This window comes from Epinephelus lanceolatus, chromosome 24, assembly GCF_041903045.1.
Source record: "Epinephelus lanceolatus isolate andai-2023 chromosome 24, ASM4190304v1, whole genome shotgun sequence".
Lineage (NCBI taxonomy): Eukaryota > Metazoa > Chordata > Actinopteri > Perciformes > Serranidae > Epinephelus > Epinephelus lanceolatus.
Window position 1 is genome coordinate 23,983,031 of NC_135757.1, and position 26,190 is coordinate 24,009,220.

The 26,190-nt window shown below is 41.8% G+C and overlaps 1 protein-coding gene across 1 annotated transcript in view; it reads left to right on the forward strand.

Moving 5' to 3' along the window:
* The first annotated feature begins 777 nt into the window (after nucleotides 1-777).
* LOC117250049 (TSC22 domain family protein 1) overlaps nucleotides 778-26,190 on the forward strand; it is a 34,790-nt gene continuing 9,377 nt past the window's right edge. The window contains exon 1 of the mRNA XM_033616018.2: nucleotides 778-3,589. Within this exon, the coding sequence (XP_033471909.1) occupies nucleotides 1,518-3,589 (2,072 nt within the window). The 5' untranslated portion in view covers nucleotides 778-1,517. The remainder of the gene's footprint in view (nucleotides 3,590-26,190) is intronic.

A 26,190-nucleotide genomic window follows, 5' to 3' on the forward strand; every position in this document is an offset into this window, starting at 1 on the left:
GATATTTTATATACAATGGTAAGTTTCACTGTCACATCGTAATGTTCCACAAAAACACTTTCCTGGCCTTTAGTCAAATATCTCAGGAACAGAAGGGAAGACATTTGGTTAGGTACTAAATTGACACTAATCATGGGTGTCCTTGAAACTGTACTGATTGTATAGCTCTTCTGTGCTAGCAGAGGGAGGCTGTGTGTGAAGCATCCATGTTTTCACAGTCATGGATGTGAACTGTAAGTTCAACTGGTGTGTGGGGGCATACAACCATGAGGTGGCAATTCTAGTTTTGGTAGGACATGACTTGGCACAATTTTTCATAAGGGGTTAAATACTTTGTTAAACGCTTTTTATAATAGTTTTTTTAATAATGAAATTGTCAAAATAATGAAAAAATTTAATATCTATCAATGTCAATGAACAGTGGGGTCTGAAAAAAAATACAGCCTGGTCTAGTGCTGCCTTCATTTGCTTAGTTAATATTGTAAAACGGCATCTCTCAACATGAACATTTGGTTCAAGTGATAAATACTTTGGAAAAAGCTCAATTAACTGATATTGAAATTGTCAGAATTAATAAAGATTGATCGATACTTGAATAAATCGATCGTTATAAGAAAAAAAAGTCGACCGGCCATGTTTGAATGCATGGATTGTGTACATTCCGATTTAAGAGCTGCGCCTGAACGTTGCATAAGCCTGGAGAGGAAAATGGGTTGAGATGCGCATGCGCAGTCGCAGTGTTTGCATTCCTCCTCCCTCCTGTGAGACTGACAGCCCGGCCGTTAGCTGCTGCTGTTCACCGGCAATGATACAGCAAACACGGACTCGGTAAGACACCGACATGGACTTGACGGACACTTTTTACCACTACAAAGACGGATACTATTCGGACACCGTTGTCTGTTAACCACAGACAGAGTTTATTCCTCACCAGGATTATTTTGTGTCGGGTAAAAGGAGACTCGACGTCTGAGAGGAATTGATGCGACGACTGATTTCCTGCGACATAACGTTACACCGGTCAGATAAGAAGCTTTCGCATTCACTTTGAAGACCACCTGAGTGAACTGTCAAGGGCTGGGTTTATTTCTGTGTGCTTGATTGTGACACTAATATCTGCAAAATAATCGTAAGTAGTAAATAGATAGGGTACACCAAGTTCTAGGAGAGCGTAGCTAATCGCCAGTACAGCTTTAAGCTAACCAGCGGCTAGCTCAATTTCGCATTCTTTGTTTATTTTGTTTGCTTCGTTTAATACAGTGTTTTTTATCTTTCTGGAGTTGGATACATACTTGTGGAAAGAAGAAGGAGGTCGCTCATACGCTGAGTTTGAACGTGACTACAGCCCTGAACGTTTAGCTGGATTTTTAAAGGACATAAATCATCTGATTTCTCACTTATGGCTCGTTAGTATCGCGGTACTGCAGCTGACCCAGCTAGCTAGCATCTGTTTTAGCTAGTAGGTAGCGCCAGCAGCCGTCCACTTCTTGGCCCTTAGTAACTCACTGACGGCAGAGATGCACCACCAAGAGTTTTCTGGAGACCCGCCTGGGACCGGGAGCAGGAAAGGTTTCCACTACAGGAGGGGCAGCAGCGGTGCGTCTGCCTCCTCCGCAGCCGGCGGCAGTGGAGTCAACACGGGCGACGACAACCCAACCCAGGCTGGATCAAGTTCTCCCGCACTCCACCACCAGCCCCAGTCCCAGTCCCAGTCTGCTGGCGCTCAGGTGAAGAAGAAGAGTGGCTTCCAGATAACCAGTGTCACCTCAGCTCAGATCAACGTGAGCGGCAATAACAGTTTAGCAGATGACACTGAGAGCTATGATGACATGGATGAGTCGCACACAGAGGACCTCTCCTCCTCTGATATGCTGGATGTCTCCGTGTCCAGGGCCACCGATACAGGTGTGCCGGAGAGAAGCTCCTCTGATGAGACGCTCAACAGTCTCCATGGGGTCGACACACCTGGAATTGTGTCACCCAACGAGCCTCTTCACCCTCATTCCATCCCTCAGGGGTCTCAGCAGCACACCTCTATGGTAAATGGGACCATGCATCCTCATTATTATCCTCAGCAACACAACCAGCCCCACCATCATCACTCTGATAGCTTGGGAGGAGGAGAACCCTCATTGCCATCGCTTCCTATTGCTCCCTTGGCTAGCTCCAGCCCTGCTTCCAAAGCCGGGCCGAGCCAGTCACAGAGGCCACCAATGTTGGATACCAGTAAAGCTGCAGGAGGGACAACCCAACCATTAACCCTTATTGTTGGTGGGACAGCCACTGATCCACATCTACAGGGCAGTGTGAACGTTTCAAATATGTCTGCTGTCACTGCTTCTGCAGTCCCTCTCTCTGGGCCTGCAGGGTTTGATAACGCTAGTGTGAGTGGGCAAGTAGCTTCTGTTGGAGGAGGAGCAGGCCCGTCTGCTGCTGCCTCCAACACTCATACTCAGCACACCCAAACTCAGACAGCTACTGGCTCTCGTTTTAGGGTGGTCAAATTAGACACTAACTCTGAGCCATTCCGCAAAGGAAGATGGACATGTACAGAGTACTATGAAAAGGAGGTTCCTCATTCAACTACATCTGAAGCACCAAAAGGTGCAGAAGTGGCTGCAGAGACTGAGGCAGGTAATGCTGGGATTAGCCAGAGCATACCTGCTGTACAGCCACCTCACACGCTTCAGCCCTATCAGCTGCCGAGCCAGGACTTCACCAGTCCACAAGCAATGCAGAGCCCACCCCAGGGACTGGCCCAAACTGCTCCTCTGACGTATGTTGCACCCCAGGATGTTGTTGCTGGGGCACACTTGCAGAAACCAGTGGCTCCTGTCACTCTCCCTACAGCCACACCACAGGCCGCTGTAAGTCAGCCTCCCCCTGTAATACCCCAGCAGCTGCCCTACACTATGGATCCCCACCAGACTCAGGCAGGTTACCCTGCACCTCAGTTCCATGCAGGGGTCATAGCCCCGGGAAGTGTCCGACAGCCAGACTTTATACAGCCCACTGCTCCCTTTCAGACCCAGGTTCAGCCTCCGCTGCCACATGTTACAACAGGAATCTCCATAACACCTGTTCCAGGGGTCACGGCACAGCCACCGGTCAGCATAACTCAGCAGCTGCCCCTTCAAGGTCAGGTGGCCCCACCTGCCACAGCAACATTTACAGGACAGCAACAGACTCTCCCAGCTCAACCCCAACCTCTCTCACAGCCGCAAGTCCAACCCCCCGCTGCTGCAACAGGCCCAGTAGCACCCACCCATGGGACCCCCTACATGCCATTGACTGCACTACGAGCTGACCTCCAGCCTCTCCTCACCTTGGGTGCGACCCTCACCCAGGTCCCTGGAGGAGGGAGCTCCATAAGAACATCCCAGCTGGAGGACGCACAGAAGCTTCTGCTCCAGCACCAAAGCCTGCTGGGTCTGCCCAGGCTTGGGGTGGCAGCAGGTGGAGAGGGGGCTGCAGAGGCCGGCGGTGCTGCTGGAACGCTGGCCCACATGGGGATGTCGGCTGAAGCCAGCGCCTTTATGGCTGCTGCTGCAGGCCTCAGGACTCAGCACACTGAAGGAGAGGAGGACAGGTGAGGATTGATGGCCTGTGCTGCCAAAACTGTTTATTCTGATGTAAACTGTTTTGTCAATGAAGGTTTTTAAGTTAAAATTGTAATTAAGGCATTTCATAGTAACATTTCATCAGAAATACTTAACCTTTGTAGCAATATAGAAAGCAAAACATAATTTGCAAGGTCTGATTATGGTGTTTTCACAATGTAACAGCTCTGTTATGCTGGTAACATCATCCTGCAACTGCTTTTCTGTCTGGTTTTGTTGAGTTTCATTCACATCTACAAGCCTAGTTTTACATTAGCTTGCTCCTCTGTCCCCTGAGGCCGCGCTGTCAGCCTCCAAAACACAGCGGGTGTAAAACAGCTCACTGGGCATGTTATTGTAAAAATATCAGTGGCTGCAGTAGAGGCCATGGAGCTGCTGAGTCACCGAGGGAGCTAGTGACTCAGCACATGTTCTGCCCCCATCAACCCCCAACCATCACACATCCACCTCCATTAGCTCAGGACCGTTTGTGTCAGTAATGCTACATTTTCCCTGGTGCGCTGCCTCATGCTATCCCTCCTTTCTCATTCAGTATTTTCATCTCCCTTTTTCCCCCATCTCCCCTCAGGTTTAGTCTGTTATTAGACACTGGAGCTGTTGATTTGTAGCACCCCAAGGGAGCTGTGCAACGGTTTATTTATGTGTACAATTACTCAGCCCTATGTGGCTGAGAGTTTTTCAGGTCAGAAGTGGTTACTGCAGTTGCAGGTAGTTTCTGAAAACACATGGTTGGTCTAAATACAGTTGATGCCCTGGGAAAAAAACTCTCCCGTGCCCATTTGAAGATGCAGTCTTGCAGAGTCTGTGCTTCAGAGGCGGTAGAGGGCCTGATCTGGAGTTGTGTTGCATAAATCTGGCTAAGTCTCGCAGCAGAGAAATGGAGCTCTGTTGTGGCAGCAGTCTAGTGTTACCACTGTCCTGTGTTCTGGTTTAGCAGGAGTTTCATGTTGTGAGTGCAACAATAATGCCTCCAGGGTATGGAGGGAGTTTGAGTACAGCCAGCCTCACCCAGCAACCCATGAGGGAAATACAAGAATATATTCTTGAGCATTGTGGCTTTTATTTAGCCGTTGCAAATAAAAAGTTCCCCCAAATGTTGTACTAATACATGCTGTAATTGAAAATGGAGACAGACTTCTTAGTAGTTCCATGATTAAAACAACAGTTGCTGAGCTAACCAGTAAACATGCTTCTAATTCAATAGCCAGCACAGCGGGTCACTGGTGAGCTGAAGTGTTTATGTATTTTCAGCTGTTCCAATTGTGTCTGAAATCGAGGAACGGAGAGACGGAGGGTGCAACAACTGCTGCCTTACTGTTGACGTAGTCACATTCAACAGTAGACAGAGCAGGGCTGTATTCTGTGTGGAGGCTTTTGTCAGCACTTCGTGGCACCCCATCATGACTGTGTGTGTCTTGTGCATGATTTCTGTAAGTGTGCTTCCGTCTGTCCGTCCGTTTGTCGGCTCGTCGTCTTGTCATGAATCAGCCACTGTCCTGCAGACAGTGCAAGTGTGAGTGTGTCTGCTTTGTTTATAGTCACGGTCATGTCATGCTGCGATCTGACTCTGTCTCTCTGTCTCTGCTTTCTTTCTGTCTCTTATGTTTATCTCCCTTTGTTTCCCCCTCTTTTCTTTCTCTCTGTCTCCTCTCCTTTTGCAGTTTTTCATCACGTCTGTCCAAACTTTTCTCCTCTGCCTTCTTTTACACACAAGTCTGTTCCAGTATATCCCTCTCCTTTCCCTGCATACATGTAGTGTTTCCTCCAAGCTATGAGCATTCTGTGCCATAGTGAAGTTTACAGGTTTTTCCCATTACCTTGAGGTGTTCACACCCGTATTTACTAATGAGAGTGAGCAACAGTGTGTATGAAATGTTGAACAGTCAGCACCTTTAGTTATGATCTCACAGTGTCCAAGAACAACACCTGTATCGGTGATAACAGTTTCAGGACCTAGTAAAGAAGGCATTACTGTGTCTTTCTACCATTTAAACAAGCAGAGGTATAAATGTAGACCGACAAATTAACACATACTTTGAATCCTTTTGTTTAGGGCTGTCCCGAATATCAGGTTTTGGGTGTTGAAGCTTCGACAGGGTGGTGGAGGAGATGAGCAATGGGGACATGAATCAGACTTTTTGGAAACATCAGTTTTCAGTTAGTGTACCTAGAATAACGTCACAATTAGCCACTTTGTTAGCATGTAACATTAGCTGTAGACTAATAGCTACAAAAAGGAATATAAGATAACCAAGCTGTTGCTAAGCTAAGCAGATTTGCCAAACTAGTTGCAGTTTTGTGACATGTAGGGCTGCCCCTTGAAAGTCTAAGATTCGAATTATCAGTTGGAGACCCCTAAGTTGACTGAGATTGCTTTAATGCCGGGTTCACACTACACAATATCAGCCCAATTATAGCTTGACGCAGCATCGTACAGTGTCGGCTCGTATCGTGAATGACAAGTGTCGTACGTGAACATCCATCATTTCACCTCGTGTCATAATTGACGACAACCAACGCAGCGTCTGAGACTCCTCATGACGCCTCAACAGAAAGTCTAGCATGTTTGATTTTCTTTTACTTGCTTACGACTTCTCCCGTCACAGCTGCCACTTTGACCAATAGAAACACAGAGCGATCTGCTGCTGTAGACAACTGTACAGCAGCAACACCCAGGCTTTTGATATTTCCTCTAAGGATGTTACCACAACACATTGAAAAAGGAAACCTGGTGAGTACTGCTATTAGCATCAGGCTAGCAAACATCACTACAGTAAAATTTCAGCTGGCACATGAAAAGACACAGTGACTAAAAAAATAGTAATAATAATTAGAATAGGACAAGAATAACCAGATGACATCACACACGCAGTGAAAGACGACCAGGGATGATTGATGTGGACCATCATGTAGTCTGTCATGTCTGTCGGCCAAGTCATGGTACTATTTTATGACGTAATGTGACATAGTGTCCATTGGAACAGACAGAAATGTCATGTAGTGTGAGCCCGACATAAGTTTTTTTTTTTTTTAAAATGAGCATGAGTTGTTGAATATTTGTATTGAACAGCCACTCAACTTTTTGGGGATCATTTTCACAAATTTTGAAACTATTCCAGACACTTTTTTGACATCTTGCTAGCGTATCTGTAAACCTGCCATGTGTGATCAAACTATCCCAGTTAAAGTAGTGCTCGACTGCTGGTGACTAAACCAGAATAACAAATAATTTACAATAATTTATGTTGATGCATGATGAATAATGTTGGATTTTTATTTTTTTAATTTATGGGCTATTTGGGATTTTTGAGGTAATGCATTCGAATACTGATTTGGCTGTCAAATACAATGGCAACAATGGAAGCTTTGAAGCATTTGGCTCAGCTCTAAAAGTGCTTTCTTTACAGTACAATATTTGAATTAGTGCTGCAACTTTCATTTCTATTGTTGATAAATGTGCTAATTACTTTTTCAATTGATCATTTTGTTGAAAAATGTCTTCAGATAGTTTGTTTTGTCTGACCTGCAGCCCAAAACCCACAAACCTTCAGATTTAAAACTGATAAAAGCAGAAAATCTAAGGAATTTGAGAAACTTATACCAGGAAAGTGTTTTGATTTTTGCTTCAGAAATGACTTATCAATTATGAAAACTGTTGCTCTAATTTGGGTAACCCTAATGACAGACTTAGTCAGTGCAACTCCAGTAAGAAGACAGTGACTAGGCTCAAAATGTTTGTGATAAATCCCTTGTTTTGACCGTCTGTATGTTACTTAAACAACAAGAAATATTTGTCCAGGATGATTGTAGTACACACAGCACAAATAAGCTGCAGCCATTCTTAATTTCAGTTGTGTCAGTGTCCAGTTCGGCTCTTTAAAAGCATCACGTTGCAGCTGTCATGACTCTGATCACGCCTCATGCAGCTCAGCTGTGTGATAAGCTGTGTCATGTTGTAAAACAGGGATGTGAGGGCGTGTCTGTGTTGAACAGGACTCTGCTTGTGTCCTTTCACCTGCTTTGCTGTCTGTTTCTATATCTGTCATTGAGCTCAGTGTCAGTGAGAGTGCCGCGAGGACTGTGATATTAATCAAGGCTTTCATCGGGCCCTCGTGCCTCCCCGGGTGAAATTTCAGCCTGCAGGTCTGCGCCGGTATAATTTGACTTTTGGGTGGCTGCCAGCTTCGCTTCACAGTTGAAGGAAAACACTCGTGACTTTTGTATACAGACTTCCAGTATGTTATACACCTGTTGTCTATGTGTGATGTCCACACAACTTTAACTGTTTGCACCAACATGTGTAGAGACTTTCATACGGGCTGCAGAGAATACATTTATTTATATCATACCACAGTTTGTAGCCTTGCAAACAGCACTAAGAAATGCATGCACATGGACTTTAAACTGAGTTATATTAGCTGTAGAGCTGTTTCACCACTCAGTGTGACTCTACAAGTTGTTTTGATGCAGAAATAAGAGTAATAATATCACAAACCAGTGCTTATGTGAGCACAGTCGGTCTTTCTTCTAGTACAGCATGTTTTGGCAGTGAGCCTAAACCACAATAATACCTTTTAGTATATTGAACACACTTGCTTAAGGCATTATTTTGGTATAATTTACAATGCCATAAATAATTTTCTATTCGTCAGTCAACACATTTTACCACAAGAATCTAAGTATTTCCTTTTCCCAGGTGTTGAGTGTGTAAATACTTGTGAATCATGTGCTTGTTTGTTGAAAAACACCGTACAGTGCTAATGTACATTTCACAGCCAACTAAATGTCAAAGATATATGAAGTGTCATACAACATTCAGAGCGTTTTACTGGGGCAATTTATCTGTATGACCTCATCCGTTGGAGCCATAAAACTTAGAGGTGCAATCTTTATTGATTATTTGCTCATAAAATATTCACGCAGCGTTTCTCCACAGTTTTATATTAGCAGCATTCTTTTTGACTTTGAATTTCTTTATGCGTTTTACTGCTATTTTAATGAAGTAAACATGTGTGCAGCAGCGTTCAAGAGGCACCGCCAGCCTGAATACAAAATTATAATCATCAATCAGTCAAGACCGGCTTTTAAACAGTCAACAGGTGTGCCAAAGGTGGATGTAAGAGAGTCAAGGTGTTTTTTTTTAGCCTGGCAAAGCACATGAGGTTGTCAAAAGAGCCTTGTTCTAATAGAGACAGGATATTTTTGATATTATGACACTGAGCTGCATGTTGTTCTGGGCATGCAGGCTGTGTATGTGATCTGTTTTTACAAGCGCTCACAATCATGTCATGACTTCCCAGCAACAGTAGATGGTTAGTCACAGATAGGAGCTTCTTTTTCTTTCATTTCCTGCTTAAAGATAAGGGCTGGTCATTGTAGCATACACGAAGGGTGTTTTCACATGTAGTCCTTGGTAAACAAATTCAGTCCTCTTAATGTGCACCAAAACGTGGACCAACAGAAAAGGGACTCAGTACTTTTTGTGTTCACATTGTCAGTTCATTTGAAAGAGCACTCAGGTCTCTTTCTGTTCACACTACAGCCTATATAAAATATATATTGACATAGCTTTGTTTTACTTACTTTGACATGGCACTGCGGTGCGCTTATGAAGCCCCTCGCTTTCAGATGAACTTAAAATTGGAGGAAAACCTTAGTGTTTCTGTGCTGAAGGCTGTTTCCATCTGATGTATTCTACATAACATAAAATTGATAACACGTATGGAGATGTGCAGTATCTTCATTGGACTAAACTACTCCTCGTCCTGGGTCCTTGCAAGCATTACAGGTTAACATAGTTTCGCCTGATTTTTCAAGCGTCACGCAGCAATAGCATGTGATCTAGAGAGATAAATACAATGGCGAAGAGCAAAGCGAACCTGTGTTCACAAGGTGGACTTGAAGCAAACCGAAGGAGAGGCTGACTGAGTTCGGTTTGCTTCAGAGGGGGTCTGCGTTCTCTTGGAGTGTTCACATATTAGGGATGGGAATTGATAAGATTTTTTTCTTAAACTTGGTCATTTCTCTGTAAGCAGGCTTCTTCTTTGTCATGAATTTAAGCAATTAAAGAAGTATTTCACTGCCAGAAAGATGATCTTTTCCTAAAATGGGGCTATCTATGCAGTTGGAAGAAGCAAAGAGTATTGACACTGGTGCTACATGACCAGAGAAAAAGGGTCATGGCATTCGCTTTTGCTCAAGAGATAACCTACCAGTAAAAGCTGCAGCTGGTGGGTGACGTAGTGAGAGCTTGGATGTTTTTCTACAGGAAACAATATGGCAACAGCTGATAACAAACCATCTCAATTTACAGTAAAACAGTAAGCTAAAATAGGTTTCTGAAAACATATGAGGCACGATATAGGCAATACAGTAACAGAATCTTGGTTTATATTTCATCAGCACTGCCTAGTTTTACCGTTTCATCTAAGTTTGGTTTGAGTTTGATCTGCTTCTGTACTCTTTGTGTCTGTGGTGGCAGGCACATGAAAATGCACAACAGTCGTAGAGAAACAGCCAGCGAAAATCTGCTGGGTGACATTATTATGATACAAAGCTGGTTGAAACTAGTTGAAAGCTCGTCACACATTAGGGCTCATTTAAACATTTGGCCCCTTTAAACGTTCTCTGGCGGTGTGTTTAGTGTCAGTACGTGTCTGAGAGCGGTTCTGTTTTTAATGTGGCGCTTCAGTCTCTGTTGGTCTTTCATGTGTTTTAGTGATAATAAGCTACTTGTCACGAGCTGCAGTTATACTGGCTTTGACTCATGATTTGTGTTTTGTTAATATTGACGCGCCTGTTTTTCAATTGGCTCATGGTCCAAAACTGAGCTTTTACGAGGCAGAGGGAGTCCTCGACGGCTAGAGTTAAGTGTCAAAATAAGAGCTTGTGTTATGATGTATGATTTCAAATTAACACTAGCTTCTTTAAGTCTTGCAGTTTGAGGAACCCCAGGGTTTCCAGGAGGAACTCTTGACATTTTTTATTCTGCGTTAAGATTATAAATGTAACCCAATGCACTGTTTTGACTCTGTTTATGGTATAAACAAAACTGAGCAGTGAGTCATGGCCAACATTAAACCATTGCACTCCTGGCGTCTCACTTATAAAACTGTGCGCAGGAAAGGTGACGTATTAACGAAGCACAGAAAGTGCTTACACACACAGATATCCTGATTGATAACACAGTGAGCATGCATGTCCCACGTCTGTTTCCCTTCATAAATCACAATCAACTCGAAATGTGGTGCAGGCGAATGAGCGTCTCGCCCCACCCATACATGCCTATAAATGGCCAGTGAAACGCCCAGCATTAATATTCATTAACAAGAAACAGCACGAAAGAGAGCATGATAAACGTAACATTAGAAGATAAAAAACGAAACTTCACACAATGTGAAGTTGGAGTTGTTGTTGGGGAGGTTGATAACAGAAAGACAGTGTTGTTTGGTAAGACTAAAAATGCAGCGGGGTGGCAACTGGCAGATGCTGTAAATGCTGCAACCTCAGCCTGTGTCAGAAGTCAAGAAGAAGAAGTGGTCCGATATTAAGGTGTCTTGACTCAAATGATTTCTTAAAATACGTCGTGTTTTCATAAACGATGCATCACATCCAGACGCCGGCCTGCAGCAGCAGCATTTGGCTCAAATGTGTGGGGATAGAGGTCGGGGTCAGGGAATCAAGCGGTAGTGGCACGTTTTTCAGGTGTGCCACATTATGCAGCACAGCACCGACACAGCTTGGTTCCTGTGGGTGCTTCATTTGTAACGTCCGGCCTGACACAGTGCACAGATCCAGCAGCACTGCATGTGGCAGTCGGAACCAGCTCATAAGCCACTCATCATCTTTGGCCATTAGGTCTTGCTGGTCCCTGAATATCCGCTCCCTCCGGAGTCTCTCATCCACCATATCCTCTAATGGTGCCAAATAAGCCATCATGCGTCTTTATGCACTGTGATTGCTGGTTTTATACCCACCCATTTCTAACAGTGACACAGCACGTTACAATGACATACAACACATTTAACACACAGCGATAAAGAGAATTAAAAGCCATAAAACAAACACATTATAAAACACAATATCTTGGCTCATAGAGGATAACAGTGACACTCACATCATTATTTCACAGACTAAAGCTCATCTGATTATCTAATGATTATAGAATATACCAGAGGAGTTATTTTAAAACAGATATTTGCTTGTATGTAGTCTCCTAACTGGTGTTTTTTTTGTGTGTGCACACCAGGGACTACCAGTCAAAGACTTGTTTGTTCATTTATTCATGTTTATCCGTTTTTGCAAGTATGCTCTTCATATATAAAACGTGAGAGGTCATATCTGTCTATGAATTGATATCTATGATAACATTTCACTTCTTCCTTTTCATCTTTCTGCCATGGGGGTCGCAGTTTCTCATGTCAACAGTTTTTGTGCGTATGCATGGGTCAGAACTTCCGTGGAAAACCGCACATTTTCTCGTCAAGGTTGATTTTTAGAAATCCTAAAGTTTGTGTAAACAGTGGCGTACACCGCCCTCTGTGCGTTTATAAATGAGTCCCCTGAACACACCCCAAGATATGAGTGTTAGGTGTCCTGCTACATTGTTTATACTCAAGTCAGTGATAAACTGAGACACATCAGCCTAAATGTGAAACTTAATCCTCATGGACTATAAGAAAGGACCCGTAATAGAATTCACTTTACATCTTTTTGCTCATGATTTATTTAAATCCAAGAATCAAAATACTAGACTTTATAGTCAAGGTATAGTGGTGTGGTCAGTATTATTTTGCAGGCGTATGTGCAACTCTTTAAAGGTATAATATGCAGGATTGTCGGTTACTGTTTGTAATAATACACGCCAGCGAAAATGAAAGTAAAAGCCAACCCCAGATACACTGTCATTTGGTGTTTTGCCTCGTTATATTTGCGTTTGTTTTGGGTGCTGTGTCCATGCCTGATGCTTATGGGCTGGCACCAGGTCACTTCCTTTTAGTAAAGCCCCGACCTCACCTGAGTGCTGCGGGGGTACACGCCCATACACGTCTGGGACACAGAAAATAAGAAGAAATTATTGTGTGCATTGATCCGATTCATATTCACTGTCCACACTTCAGACATATATCCAATTTGTATTCATTAAGTCCATATTATACGTAAGTTTTCCTTCCACTTCTGCAGAAAAAGATGAGACCTTCCATCAATATAATGTCCTACTGGAATATTTTTTTTTTTTGATAACGGAAACTTCTTAAACAAACTTGTGTTGTTTTGGCCAAACAAATCTACAAAACTTGTAGATTAGGAGAAGTTTCCAAAGATACTTTTAAGGAAATATGGGATCTGGTGGGCAAATGGGAATTACATTATTTATTAATTAAATTTGGGTAAATTTAAGGGTAAGAGTGTAGGACGTTTCACATAAGGTTGAATGTACCAGCTTATGACTGAAACTTTGCTGCATGATTTATCCTTAAATTTGTCATGGCTTTCGTATTGTTTTGTTTTCAAAAGCTGGTTAAAGTCTGTAATATCCTGACCGTGACACTCCTCTGCAGGCACATCTGCTGTTTTTTTTTCTTTTTAATCTGACAGTAGACACAGAGACGCATCACTGTAAACCCCAGGTAGCTTAACAGAAGCAAGAAGCAGATGTGCTCATATGGAAACTCTCTGCTTTTATTGCACTGTCTTTGAGCAAACGGACTGCTTGCATTTGGCACAGCATGCGTGCAGTGTATGAAAGTCCAGTGTCAAGGTTTTGCCTGCCAGTTCACATTATTTGCATTCATAGTTTCTGTTTTATTGTGCCGTTATTCCTGTTTGGTGGATCTTGAGGTGTGAAGTCAGATGGCAGCTTTGTGAAACACTCACTTTAGTGTTGCTTCCTTTTTCTTGGGCGGCATCTCCTCAACGTCAAGAGCAATAAATCACACCTGAAGGTAGTTCAGTAATTTGTCTGTTAATGAGTTGTGACATAAAATCATGCTTCAGTAGAGTCATTAACTTGACTGTCATTCCTCTGTCTCAAGCTGTTGTACTGTTGTTTCCCCACAAGGTGGCAGTTGTGGCTCATGAATCCTCCCAGCCTGGCCAGCAGTTGTTTATATAACCCTGACGTGCTTTGAGAATCACTGAACTAAAATGTGCCTCGCAGCCAAGGTCCTTCTTGCACGCAATGCATGAATCACAAAGACATGGGTGGTTTGGGATCTTCTGTGCGTACTATCAGAAATGGGTGTGTAAGATCTGATAACACAGTAGGTGTGCGTATTTTTAGGGATGGACTGATTCACATGTAGATGTTCATATCAGCCTATCTGAATGTGTTTGATTATTAGGAAATAAAGCTTATTCTGAAGGCTCTTTTATTTGTCACAGCGTGTCTACAGGTCCTGAAAAAGTCTTAAAAATGTCTCCAATTCAATAAATATCAGGCCTTCAAAGTCATTCAATAGTTTTGAATGTAAATTTATGAGGTCTTAATCATTACAAACATTTCATCTATGTTTATTTATCCATCGATTAATTTAATTGTCAAAGTGAGTCAAGCTCTTCTGCATGAAAGTCCACATATCCGATGTTACAAATCTTTAAACCTACCACTGAATCTACAGTTGTCTTTTTACTTCATACTTGTCACTCATCTGTTGGCAAGATGTACATCAACCTAACTCACTCTAATAATCATATTCCTACATAAAACCTACTTCTGCGTGCGACCACATATATACTACTATATACTGACCTGAAATGCTTAAAAAAGAAAAAGATTTTTTGGCCAAATATCAGTCTTAAATTTGCTTCATTACTTACATAACATTACATATCTTAAAAATGTCTCTACAAGCATTACATTTAAGTGTCTGATACCTACAGACACCCTGATTTGTCCTATAAAACCTCTGTATAAAATTAAACTTTGCCATCGAAAGTTGGTTGGTAAAATCCTTTTTAGGCAGTTGTGGCATTTATCAGATCACATGATGTTTTTGTTTCTTATGCTATTATGTAGATACATTTGGTCAATGGCTCTCTGGTTCTCATCATAACGAAATTAACTTGTACTTGCATTATGAGATAGATTTTCTGTTTTTCTTTTTGTTGCTTATAAAACTCATCATTGTAGCGCTGAAACAAATAATTTATCAGTCAGTTACTACACCAACAAAAAATGAATTCGGCAACTAGAGCTGCAACTAATGATTATTTTCATCATCGATTAATGTGCCCATTATTTTCTCGATTCCTGCTGATCCTTAAAAAGTCTTAAAGGGTATTAACTGTCTATTAATGTAACATTTTGTAGTCTGGCTCAAACCGGTTCAAGGCAATGTATGCAAGGCTCGTCATCTTTTATGCAAACAGTTTTTCAAACTCGGCACAATGGGAATCAAGACAGTAGAATCCCACATGCAGAGTAAGTCTCCAAGAAAACTTTCCAATAAATGCCTCATAGTTCTCAGTTCCAAATAAATATTTTTATGATAATACAATATCTTCATTGTTTATATGTATTCCACTCTAGAAAGTGTGTTTTTCAACATTTGAGGAAGATCATCTTTCTCACTGGATCCAAAAAATGCCCCTTAGCCCCTTGATGTCAGATCTTTGTTTTTCTTCGATTTTGTTTATTGTCATATTGGTCTTAAATTTCATTCAGTGTGGCATTTAAAATGTCTTAAAAGTCTTAAATCTAACTTGCCTTGAGGTGTAGGAACCCTGATAAAGTGTCAGAAAATAGAGAAACATGCCTTGTGTAATTTCCCAGAGCCTGAGGGGATGTCTTCAAATGGTGTTTGATCTGACTAACAGTCCAAATATCCAAAGCTAATAGGTTTACTATTGTGTATGACAAAGAAAAGCAGAAAACAAAGAAGCATGAAACCAGCAAATGTTTGTCTTTTTTGACAAAGGAATTACGAAAACGATTATTTAAAGATGATTATCAAAATGGGTTCAACTGTATTGGCAACTAATTTGTTAACTGATCTGGTGTCAATTATTTTCTCTACACCCAAAAATACCAAACATAGCCTTTGTTCCTTGCCCTCTGTTGTGAGGATTTGCCAATTATGTGATTGTAAACTGGAAATGTTCAGCTTCAGAGCAAAACATGCAATCTGAAAATGTCATCTTGTACTGAAGAAAATACTGGCAGGCATTTTTGGTTTGTAGAACAAACAGTCGATCTATTAATTGAGGAAATCCCCAGGAGATGAATCCATGATGAAAATAGTTTGTTTGCGTGTCAGTAGTCTGACTGTTACTTTTGCATGCATCACGTGTGCTTGTTTTTGTATGTTTGAGTCCTTGTTGAGATGACATGGCGACAGTGATGTTTTCAGGCTTTGCTGCCGTTTCTGAAAGTGCGTGTGTGAAGATCTTAATGCAGCCAGATCAGAACATCACCCGGCTCTGACAGGTTCAGTTTTAGGCAGCATGTGTGTGTATGTGTGTGTGTGTGTGTGTGTGTGTGTGTGGAGGGTTGGGGTGCAGAGCCAAATAGACAAGTGTCACGTTTGCTGGCCTTGTGTCGTCACGCAGAGCTGCAGGTTCTTGAAGAGAGGCTGTAATATGTGTCCGTGCATGTCTGCCTGCCTGCTGTTCTCAGCAAACACATCGTGTTTATGAGCTCCCTCGTCAGGATGGGTTATTGTGTGTGTGTACATGTGTGTGAAGTGGTAGGTATTTTACAGGATAGAAGTTTTAATGCTGCTTTTTCCCCTTGAGGCATTACCACTGAGGGAAAAACATGAGAATAGGGGGGAGGAGAGGCAACATGACTGGTTTAAACTGGATGCGCCAGGATTGTTCTTGTAGAGAGACAACTGTGCTGTTGTCATTTCCCTCTCACATAGTTTTAACCTCTAGGTTTTCTCACAGATGAAGAGCCAATAAACTTACCAGGAGAGAAATATGATATTTAACTTTGGATAACTGAATCTTTGCTACCAAAAGACTAAAGTATCCAGCTGAGCTTACTATTAAGAGGAGAATGTACTGGAAACTCCTGAGGAAGTGTTACCTGCCACTGGAAGAATTTAATTTACTCTCAGTGTAATTTCGTATGATTAACAAAATGCTTGGGTAGGAAGTGTTAATTCCACTTCAAATTCCCAATTATTACACTTTACTGTTGTGCTTTACAAGTGCAGAAATTGTACCACATCATTTGTTTACGATATGATAGTGAAAGTTTTTTACATTTACTGTGAATGAAATAACCAGAGAATGATGCTTGATTTAATAAGCCATGGTTCTCGTTAAAGAGTTTAAGTTAACCCTTATCTGCAGAGTTTTGCTCAGGCTGGACCCAAATATTTAACTATTTAACAGATATTTGCTCGTTGGGTAGGTATTTGGTTTTCAGCTTCAGGATTTGGATGTTCGTTTTCTTTGTTTGTTTTTTCTGCTTTGTCAGGTGTTGTCTCGGATTCAGAGCCTGTTATAATGAGCATTTATGTAGGTCTGTAATTAATCATATCCATGACAACAAAAATTGTCACAAGCTGTGATTGTGTCACAAAAAGTGCACAGATAGGACCTTGTTCAACCGGCCGAAGCTTCAAATATTCACTGTTGATTACTGCTAATGTGGGATTTATACTTCTGCGTTGAATCGGCGCACGTAGGCTCTTCTTCAACGTACAGCCTAAGCTGTAGCTGGACATGCACCTCCCCGGAAATGTGACAACACGTCACAGTGACGTAGACCTCCTGTCTATTTTTGTAAGGTGAAACCATTTCCCCTATGGAAACAAAGCTTTTATTTACTTTTATTTCACATATAAGAAACAATAAATTGTAAAGACAATAAAGCCTCCACAGAAATAGCATTTTATCCTTCAGGGATTTAGCCTGGCTTCCCATGAGCAGAGGGAATCTCCGCTCGTCGCTAGGCTAATCTATACAATGTAAAATGCCATAGGCTTGTGCTAATAACGCTAGCATGTTACATTTGTTTGCAAAACGTGATTAGTATAAGACAGTTGTTTTGTCGGTGAACCTTGCGAGGGTCAAGGGAGCAGAATTTTGTAACGTTACCTTTGTTAAATGTTGCTGTTGTTGTTCTTGTTGTCCTCTGTCCTTGTCCTTGGAGCAGAGAAAAAAGTCCACTACTAGCCGCTTGGCTAATTTATACCATGTAAAATGCCATAGGCTTGTGCTAAAAACGTTAGCATGTTGTATTTGTGGGGAAAATGTGTCCAGCAAAAGACAAGTGCTTTGTCTGAGAATGCTGCCAGTCCTAGTGACGGCGATTTGCTGACTTGTGTTTGAAATGGTCACGTTCAAGCCATGTTTAATGTTTGTTTTGAATCAACAAAACTTTACAGCACTTCACAGAAACCCAGCCGCCGACTAGCGTTTTGGAGGTGTAACCGCAGAGTGACACAGACACACCACGGCTCAAGTTTAAATGCTCACAATGGCGTAGGCCACATGCATAGGCTACAGCGTAGGGTCTGCTGCACAATAGGGCTACTCGATTATGGAAAAAATCGTAATCATGATTATTTTGGTCAAAATTGAAATCACGATTATGCAAATGATTATGCGGCGCACTTGATGATTTATTTACACGATGGCATGTCATTTCTGTCTCCACATGGTCATGTGTTTACAGTTCTCCTCTGCTCTCTGTATTGCGCATGGCGGAGTTCGGCCCTGATGCAAACACACACGCACACACACACACACACACACACACACCCACACACACACAGACCAACCTCTCTCGCTCTCCCTCTGCCATTTTCCACACGCTGTTTTTGAAATCTTCGGCGATCACCTGCCTCTCACATTATTCGATTTCACCTACTTGACTGGCTCGTGGAGTGAATAGAGGAGAGGAGGGGAGGGGGCAGTATTGCGCATGCGTGGCTTCCGGGTGCGGTTGGATTTGCAACACAAGACAACGAGAGTAAACTGACAAGAAGCACATAATTGTTTTATGATGATTGTTTTGTTTTGTTTTCAGAATCGTTGAAAGCCCAAATCGTAATCTAGATTAAAATTCAATTAATTGAGCAGTCCTACCGCACAAGTATAAATCCTGCCAGACTCCACAGCCCAAAAAATAGTATTCGGGACAGCCAAAGTTTTTAAAAAAACATAAGTTGTCCTATAGTGTGCAGTGAAGACAGGGATGAACACTGGTGGTAATAATACTTTGAATGGAAAAACTTGACAGTGTATTTCTGATTGCTTTGGCGCTATCTTTGTAACTGTCGGCTATTTTTGCAAAACTTCACACCAGTTGTACCCAAGTGGTCCAGCCAAAGGGTCCAGATTTCTGCTTAGTCATTAGTTCAAGGTCCACAGTGTGTAATATATTCATTGTCATACTTGTATTTGAACATGTGGTCAAGCTAGTTTGCTGTCTCTGTCAAGTAGCTGTCCATTAGTCACTCACTCTATTGCAAGAAACAGCACTTGAAAATAAAAGCTGTCACATGTGGTCCATTTAGAAAGGACCTGCCACCCACCTTTGGACCACGACTCACCAGTTGGAAACCACTGTTCTCCACACTAAACACAAATCTTTACACCAAACCAGCAAAGCATTATACATCTGTTGTAAGAGCAAACAATTCTTGCAACACTTTTGTTTTGTGTCAGTACAGTACATGCAAACCATCATTTAAACAAAGACACAAAGCACTATCAAACCTTTGATAGCGTTAATGAAAAACACTTGTGGCTTTTTTTTGTTTTGTGTGTGTCAGGCGTAGCACTTTGCATAAACACGCATACACACTGTTATCTGAATGTGAAAAGGATGCATGTGTATTCTGAACATACACTAGTAACATTCGTCAAACAATAAAAACACAGTAGAAGAAAACAAACATTTGTGAAAATGCATTGGCTACAAGTGTAAATGGTTTCAGAGACAGTGCTCTAATAATCGCTGTTAGTGTGAGCATTTAGAAAAAACTGTGAAAGCGTCTGATGGAGCATGATGTCTCCATGCTCAGCACTGGGAGCCTAGATGGAAATGAATGAGGGATTTCAATCACAAAGCAGGCAGAGAATGTGTCTTGCTCATGGACACTTATGCACGGCAAAAATTTGTTGAGTCTCAGTAATTAGTCCAAATTATTTATCAATATGTCTCAGGGAAGCCTCACATTTTCAGTTTTTGTTTACATTTGGAGGGAAATGTCAAACTCTCTCTCTACTACCTGTCAAAAAGAACCATTAATCCCCCCTGAAAATGACACTTCCTGGTAAAGAGAAGATTTCCTGGTAAAGAGAAGCAATTCTGCGTAAAGCCAGTCCTGATTGTTTAGTGTCAGAGCTGTGACCCTTCCTCCTGTGAAAACACATTCAGACCACTGCATGAAGCCTGCAGACCGCAGAGAGCCTCAAGCAAAGTTTCTAAACCGCTGCTGAGAAGATCCTGACTGTTGATGCAGGGACAGTGAGCACACTAACTCTGTTTACATTCGCATCAGACCTTAACACAGAAACACTGTGCATATCCATGTGACTGGGGGTCGGCAGCACAACTTCCTGTGACGTTTTCATGTTGTCAGTGTCGTGAGATTGTGTAATGTTTGATTGTATAAGGTTTATTTTAACACATGGATTAGAGTAAGAGTAGGGGGCTGTTGGATCCAAAATGTGTGTGAAATTTGTCACATAGAGCCAGAAGTTTTTTTTTGTCTCGTGTGTGTGGACAGAAACTGAAGCAGGAGAAGATATCTGTATTGATTTTAGCCAGATTTTGTGTAATCCTTTAATTGTCTGTATTTGTGCCAGAGTAAAACCCAAGCATGCTGGCTTCTCAGTGTCTGAGTGTTTGTGGATATACACATGCCAGAGCTGAAATGATCAGTCAGTTGATCAGTCAGTTGTTTCATTCAGCTATTTCAAGAATCAATTTATAGCTTCAGTCACTTTTCTAGCTGCAAAATTGTTTTTGTTTTTTTGTTTTTGTTTGTTTTATGTGATAAAAAAAAACTCTATATCTTTTGATTTTTGACTGCTGGTCAGACAAAAATGGCCTTACCTCACTCAGGGTTTTGGAAATTGTGATGGGCATTTTTCACTATTTATGGACCGTATATAAACTGTACAAATAATTGATTAATTAAGAAAATGAAAACTATCGTTGATTGCAGCCTTAATACATGCGTGAACAGGTATTAGGCCAAGGCATGAGGGGAAAAAAGAGAAACATCATTATTATTATTATCATTATTATTATTATTATTACTGTTATTACTATTATTATTATGCATTTTGAGTATAAAGTCAAGATGTCGAAAATAAAGTTGAACTTTCAGTATAAGTGCCAGGCATAGGAATAATAAATCAAAGGACCATTATTGTTATCATTTGTTTTTATTTTATTTTATTCTAAAGTCATACTTTGAGTAATGGTGGCAGGCGTAAAAATAATAAACCAAAGGACTTTTTTGTTATTATTCATTTATTTATTTGCATTTCAAGAATAAATTCATACTTTCAGTATTGGTGGCAGGCAAAATAACAAATAAAGGAGGAAGATGTCTGTTTATTGCATTTAGAGAATAAATGCAAAATGTTGAGAATAAAGTTGACGTCTCAAGAAGAAAGTTGAGATGTTGAGAATGAAGGCAAAATGTTGATCATGAAGTCGATATTTTGAGAACGAAGATCTAAAGTCGAGAATAAAATCGAAATGTAGAGAATAAACTTGACATTTCAAGATAAAATTCAAACTACCAGAGTTCACGCATTTGGCTGCTTCTACAAAATTCCTTGTGTAGATGAATTGGTGAAATTGTAGTTCAACATCAGTTTTACCAACAAGAAAAGTATTTCTCTTTTAGTGTATAGACATTTCAACTGTATTTTCAAAATGCGAAAAGGAGAAAAAAATCATATATCACACATTTCTTGCTGTACGTAAAAGACAGAAACTCCCTCTGTTATTTTTACCTCTGTTACAAATGTGTCTACCCTTCATAGTGTGGCTGACAAATGAGAATGTGGGAAGTTAATGCCTCGTCCATCAGAAGAACGTGGCATGTCTGCAGCATCCCTAAACCAGTAGTGATGTTGGAGCTCAGCCTCCTTTCTTCCACCGTCTCTCTTTCGTGGCCCATATGGCACAGAGGCTGGTTATGTAAGGCATTGCGTGCATGGCAGAGACCGATTCACTTACGCTCCAGAGAGCCGCTGCCCTGGAGCTCTGTGATGCCATGAGAGCTGGTTGAGTTTTGGGGCGTTCCTGCTCTTTGTTTTGTCTGTGTGTCTATTTGGGCAAAGATCAAGGGGGATTATCCCTTGCTGCAAACAACTGGAGGCAGTTTGTGATTGCTACCTTCGTACGCTTCGCCCACTCATGAATTATACCTTATAAACGGAAACCTGCTTGTGGGCTGCAGGTCCAAATATGATTATGTAATTGACCTATAAATCAATAATTGTCTTGTTCATTTCTTGGCCTGTTTGTTTTTGTTTTAATTCTAAATTTGAAAGATGTAAACACACTCCCTTTGTTCAAGTGCAGTGTGTGTGTGTGTGTGTCTGTGTGTGTGCGCAGTGAGGTTGATCTTGCTGTCGGCCTTGGTTCTCCTCTGTGTAAAATGCCAGTGCTCAAAGCCTCCGAAACCGGATCCCGCCAGTTTGCAAACATAGCCTCACACACAAACGGGACACACACGCAAGCTCATGTCTCCCAACTGCTTGAGGACAAGTGATGCGGAAGGAGGCGGGCGAATCACAGAGCGGCAAACAAACCGGTGAAAAAAGAGGGATGCAAGGAGAGAAGCAGGAAACATTCATAAAAGGAACCCAGTATTATTGGTGGTTTCTGTGGAGATTACTTTCATGTTCTCCTGGTGTGTTTCCAGTCAATTCCCTAATTGCTTTGTGACGTCCTCTGTCATCAAACTCTTTCACATTTTCATCTAACTTACAGTTGTGGCAGAGCTGGATCCTTTTCAGGACCACACAGTGCAGCCTGAGTGATGGCCTGGCTCTGCTTTCACTCAAACTGCACAATAAAGTGAGGCGGAAACGTTACTTACACTCAGCTGGGTGCTTTTGTGTGAGAGGACGTGGATAAAGGGAGGGCTGTGGTGAAAGAGGGAGAAGCCTTCTAGTGTATGTACAGCGAGGCATTCAGGTTTCTGCAAGCTCTATTGATTTTACACTTTTCTGGAACATCTAGCCACTGGAGCTTCAAGATATTCTCTCCTCTGCTATCTTTTACTCTTCTTGATGGTTGTGTGGGTTTAAATAATGTCCAGTGTGTAGGATTTAGGGGGACATATTGTCAAAAATGGAATATAATGTAGTAAGTATGTTTTCTTTGGTGTATTATCACCTGACAATCAGAGTCATCATGTTTTCATTACCTTAGAATGAGCCGTTTGTATCTACAAAGGGAGTGGGTCCTCCTTTATGGAGATAGCACCACCATGGTTCTACAGTAGCCCAGAATAGACAAACCAAACACTGGCTCTAGACAGGGCCATTCACGTTTTTGCATCAGCCACTATAGCGATTTTTTTTTTAATTTATTGTAAAACCGAGTTTTGCTGGGTGCTTACCAGTTTAAATCACTGCATCTGTTTGTTTCGGAGAGAAACAGACCTCTGTGGATAATTCAGCTCTTGGTAGAAACCTCCTAACGTCTGGCTCTTAAGTTATCAGAGAAAAATGTGTGAAATGTGATGTGATTTAGGTCCGAACGAAACACATAATTTTTTTAATCATTTGCTGCTATCTTGTCCCTTCAATGCTAAATAGTCTAGCTGAAAATAACGACACCCTTGAGCTTCTGAATGGCTCATTTCACTTAAAAAATCTCCCAGACAGCTCAGCTGAGAAGTCAAAAGTGATGCACCTTGTCAAATGGAATGAAAATATCACTCAAGTACTTCATTTCATTTTATTTATTTCATTAATGTATATATAAGGACAATGCACATCAGTCAACATCTCTGTAAATGTGCCAGTGTTAGCCAGCTGGCTAATATTCAACTACAGTCCTTTGGCAAGATGTGTTGAAACAAATAAATAGATAAATTTCACAAGAGAAAGGCAGCATAAAGACATGAAGACAACATTAACTGCAGCAAACAGACATTCTCAAGATAGAATAGAAGATTGGCTGAAGAGGCTGGACCTGCATGGGATGACACAGTCTGCTCTCAGTGTAGTGTGTATGTGTAGTGTATTTCATTAAATTTCCCCAACTGAGGATGTCATATTTACCAAGAATTTTGCAGTGATGGTGCGTATTGGGTTTTCACTTCGAGAGCCTGCTTGTAAACGGAGAGAATGGGCGTCAGTGTTGTATCTTTTGCTCAGGTCCAACTTGATTGACAGTATGTTAAATTGGGAATGATCAGTGCAATCAAATATAGTTTTGCTGCTGCAGTTGTTAGACAGTTCTGAGTTTGATTTACCACCTGTAAGCTAAGCACACAGGTGCAGCTAATCAGCATGATGTCAGCGGGCAACTGCATCGCTAAAGCCGGCAAAGCACCATTTTGGAGTGAGTAAATTGCCACAGACGTGTGGATGAAACTAAATCAGAGATGGCGCTTGCTAAATGGGTGGCAACTGACTGCAGACCATTCAACATCAAGGAGGACTTGGGTTAAAGGGACATCCATGTTCTCATGGCTGCTCCTGCTTAAAACCTCCTGAACAGTGAACACTGAAGGAATCCTAACTGAGAGTTCAGACTTGGCACATGGGAGAACTTTCAGCTGGTTGCAGTCTGCAAAATCCTACACACACATCCTTTAAGATATGTCTGAATTCACATATAAGCCTCCTCAGTTTGCTGCCCCAGTTTTTTTTTTATTTATGACTTCTATCTTGAATATTACAAAAACATTGCCTCAAGTTTTATTCTTAAGCTTAAAAAAGTATTTTTTAAAAATAGCATTCTTCAAAATAAGAGTCTAAAACTTGCAGGATTTGGATTTCACTCCTTATTTTGCAGTGAAACATTATATTTTTAACTATGTGGGCAATACAAGCACCAGCTGTTCTTTTTTTATTCCTCCACATCGTCTGCTGCCACACTGTGGCTACACATCCGCCCTTATGTAAGCTGTACAGGGTGTGGTGAAGATGTGCACCACCACCCTTTACTTCTCTGCTCACAGTCTTGTAGCCGGCGAGTTTTGATAAACACGGCCGTGGTTATCTTGTGTAGAAAGCATTTTGTGATTGGTGAAGGTGGTGTGGACCAGTGTTGTGTTAAAGGCTTACAGGAGAGCTCTGCCTGTTGATTGTTTAATCCACAGTTTGGCAAGATCAAGAGCTCATTACCTAACTGATAAGGTCTTATAGCTTGGTGGAGCATCAACACAGTAGCCTGGCCAACAAGGGAGATTTTAATGTAGTGTTTATCACATATACTTATTTGTTTAAATCTTCCACATGTGTACATAAAGCTTTACCATAGTGGTTTGGTAATATATGGGTCAGTGCTTTGCACATGCCACATACACAAGCTTTGGGTGGATGTGGACATGGATACATAATGAATGAAAGCATCCCATCTGCGATGTCATGACGTCAGCATTTCTGGCCATTGGCTGAGTTGGGTCTGTTGGGCCTTCAGTGATTGGCTGAGAGTCAACATCAGTGAGCGCTCCCCTCAGACAAGTTTCGAGCCTTTTGTTCCGAGCAGGCATGCGTAGACTGACCCCAGACCTGCAAGTACACAATGTACAGATAAACAGTAACTGAGGAGCTTTGTCTTCAGATGACAAACTTAAGATATTTTTGAGTACCTCAAGTCACGAAATAAGATTTTCAGAGACACATTATTAGTTTCTGTGACTTCCCTACATCGTCTCCTTCTAAAAAAAACTCAGTGCTCTTGTTTCTGTCCCTCAACTGTTCCTTGGATTAGTGTCACATACAGTGAAGGGAAGAAAGGAGTATGTGACCTCCACCTAATGAGGTTAATAATTTCACTGCATGCATTGAGCTCAATCCCACCAACAAACTCACTCCGTGCCCCTCGCCGCCATTTTGTGCTCCCCACAGCAGCGCTCCATCTTCAGTCAGGGTCACCTCCTCCTTTTGTTCTCCACACTTGTACTCAGCATTTACTTAACGCTGCTTTTTTTTATACAGTTTTGATGTTTTAATTTTTTGTGCCCTGATCTACCATCTAGCTTGCCATCTTGTTTGATCGTCTTTGTTCAGGCTGTAATGCGTGCCTGTGTGGGAGCACTTTTTATACCCAACATGGAGGTACACGTGAGGCATGCTCCAGTGGAGACTCATACTGTGAGTATGTGTGTGTGTCCAGTGTGCATCCACTGATGCGGAGTGACAAGACGGCTGAAGGCATGCCTGGTACAACGTATACATTCTTGGTGAGATGACTTGAGGAGGAGCAAAGTGTGAGGGACGCAGGAGGTTTGTTATATCAGGGCGTTTAAGGACGAACGCGCCCTCTCTGATACCAGAAGGTCTAGAGTCGGGTACCACTCCTGCGCCCATCTCCATCACAGAGGGGATGTTGCAGGAAACAAACGAAGGAAGGGAAGGGAGTGGCTTGCAGGCGGCTGTTAGTGTGCTAGCAGGGTGTGTG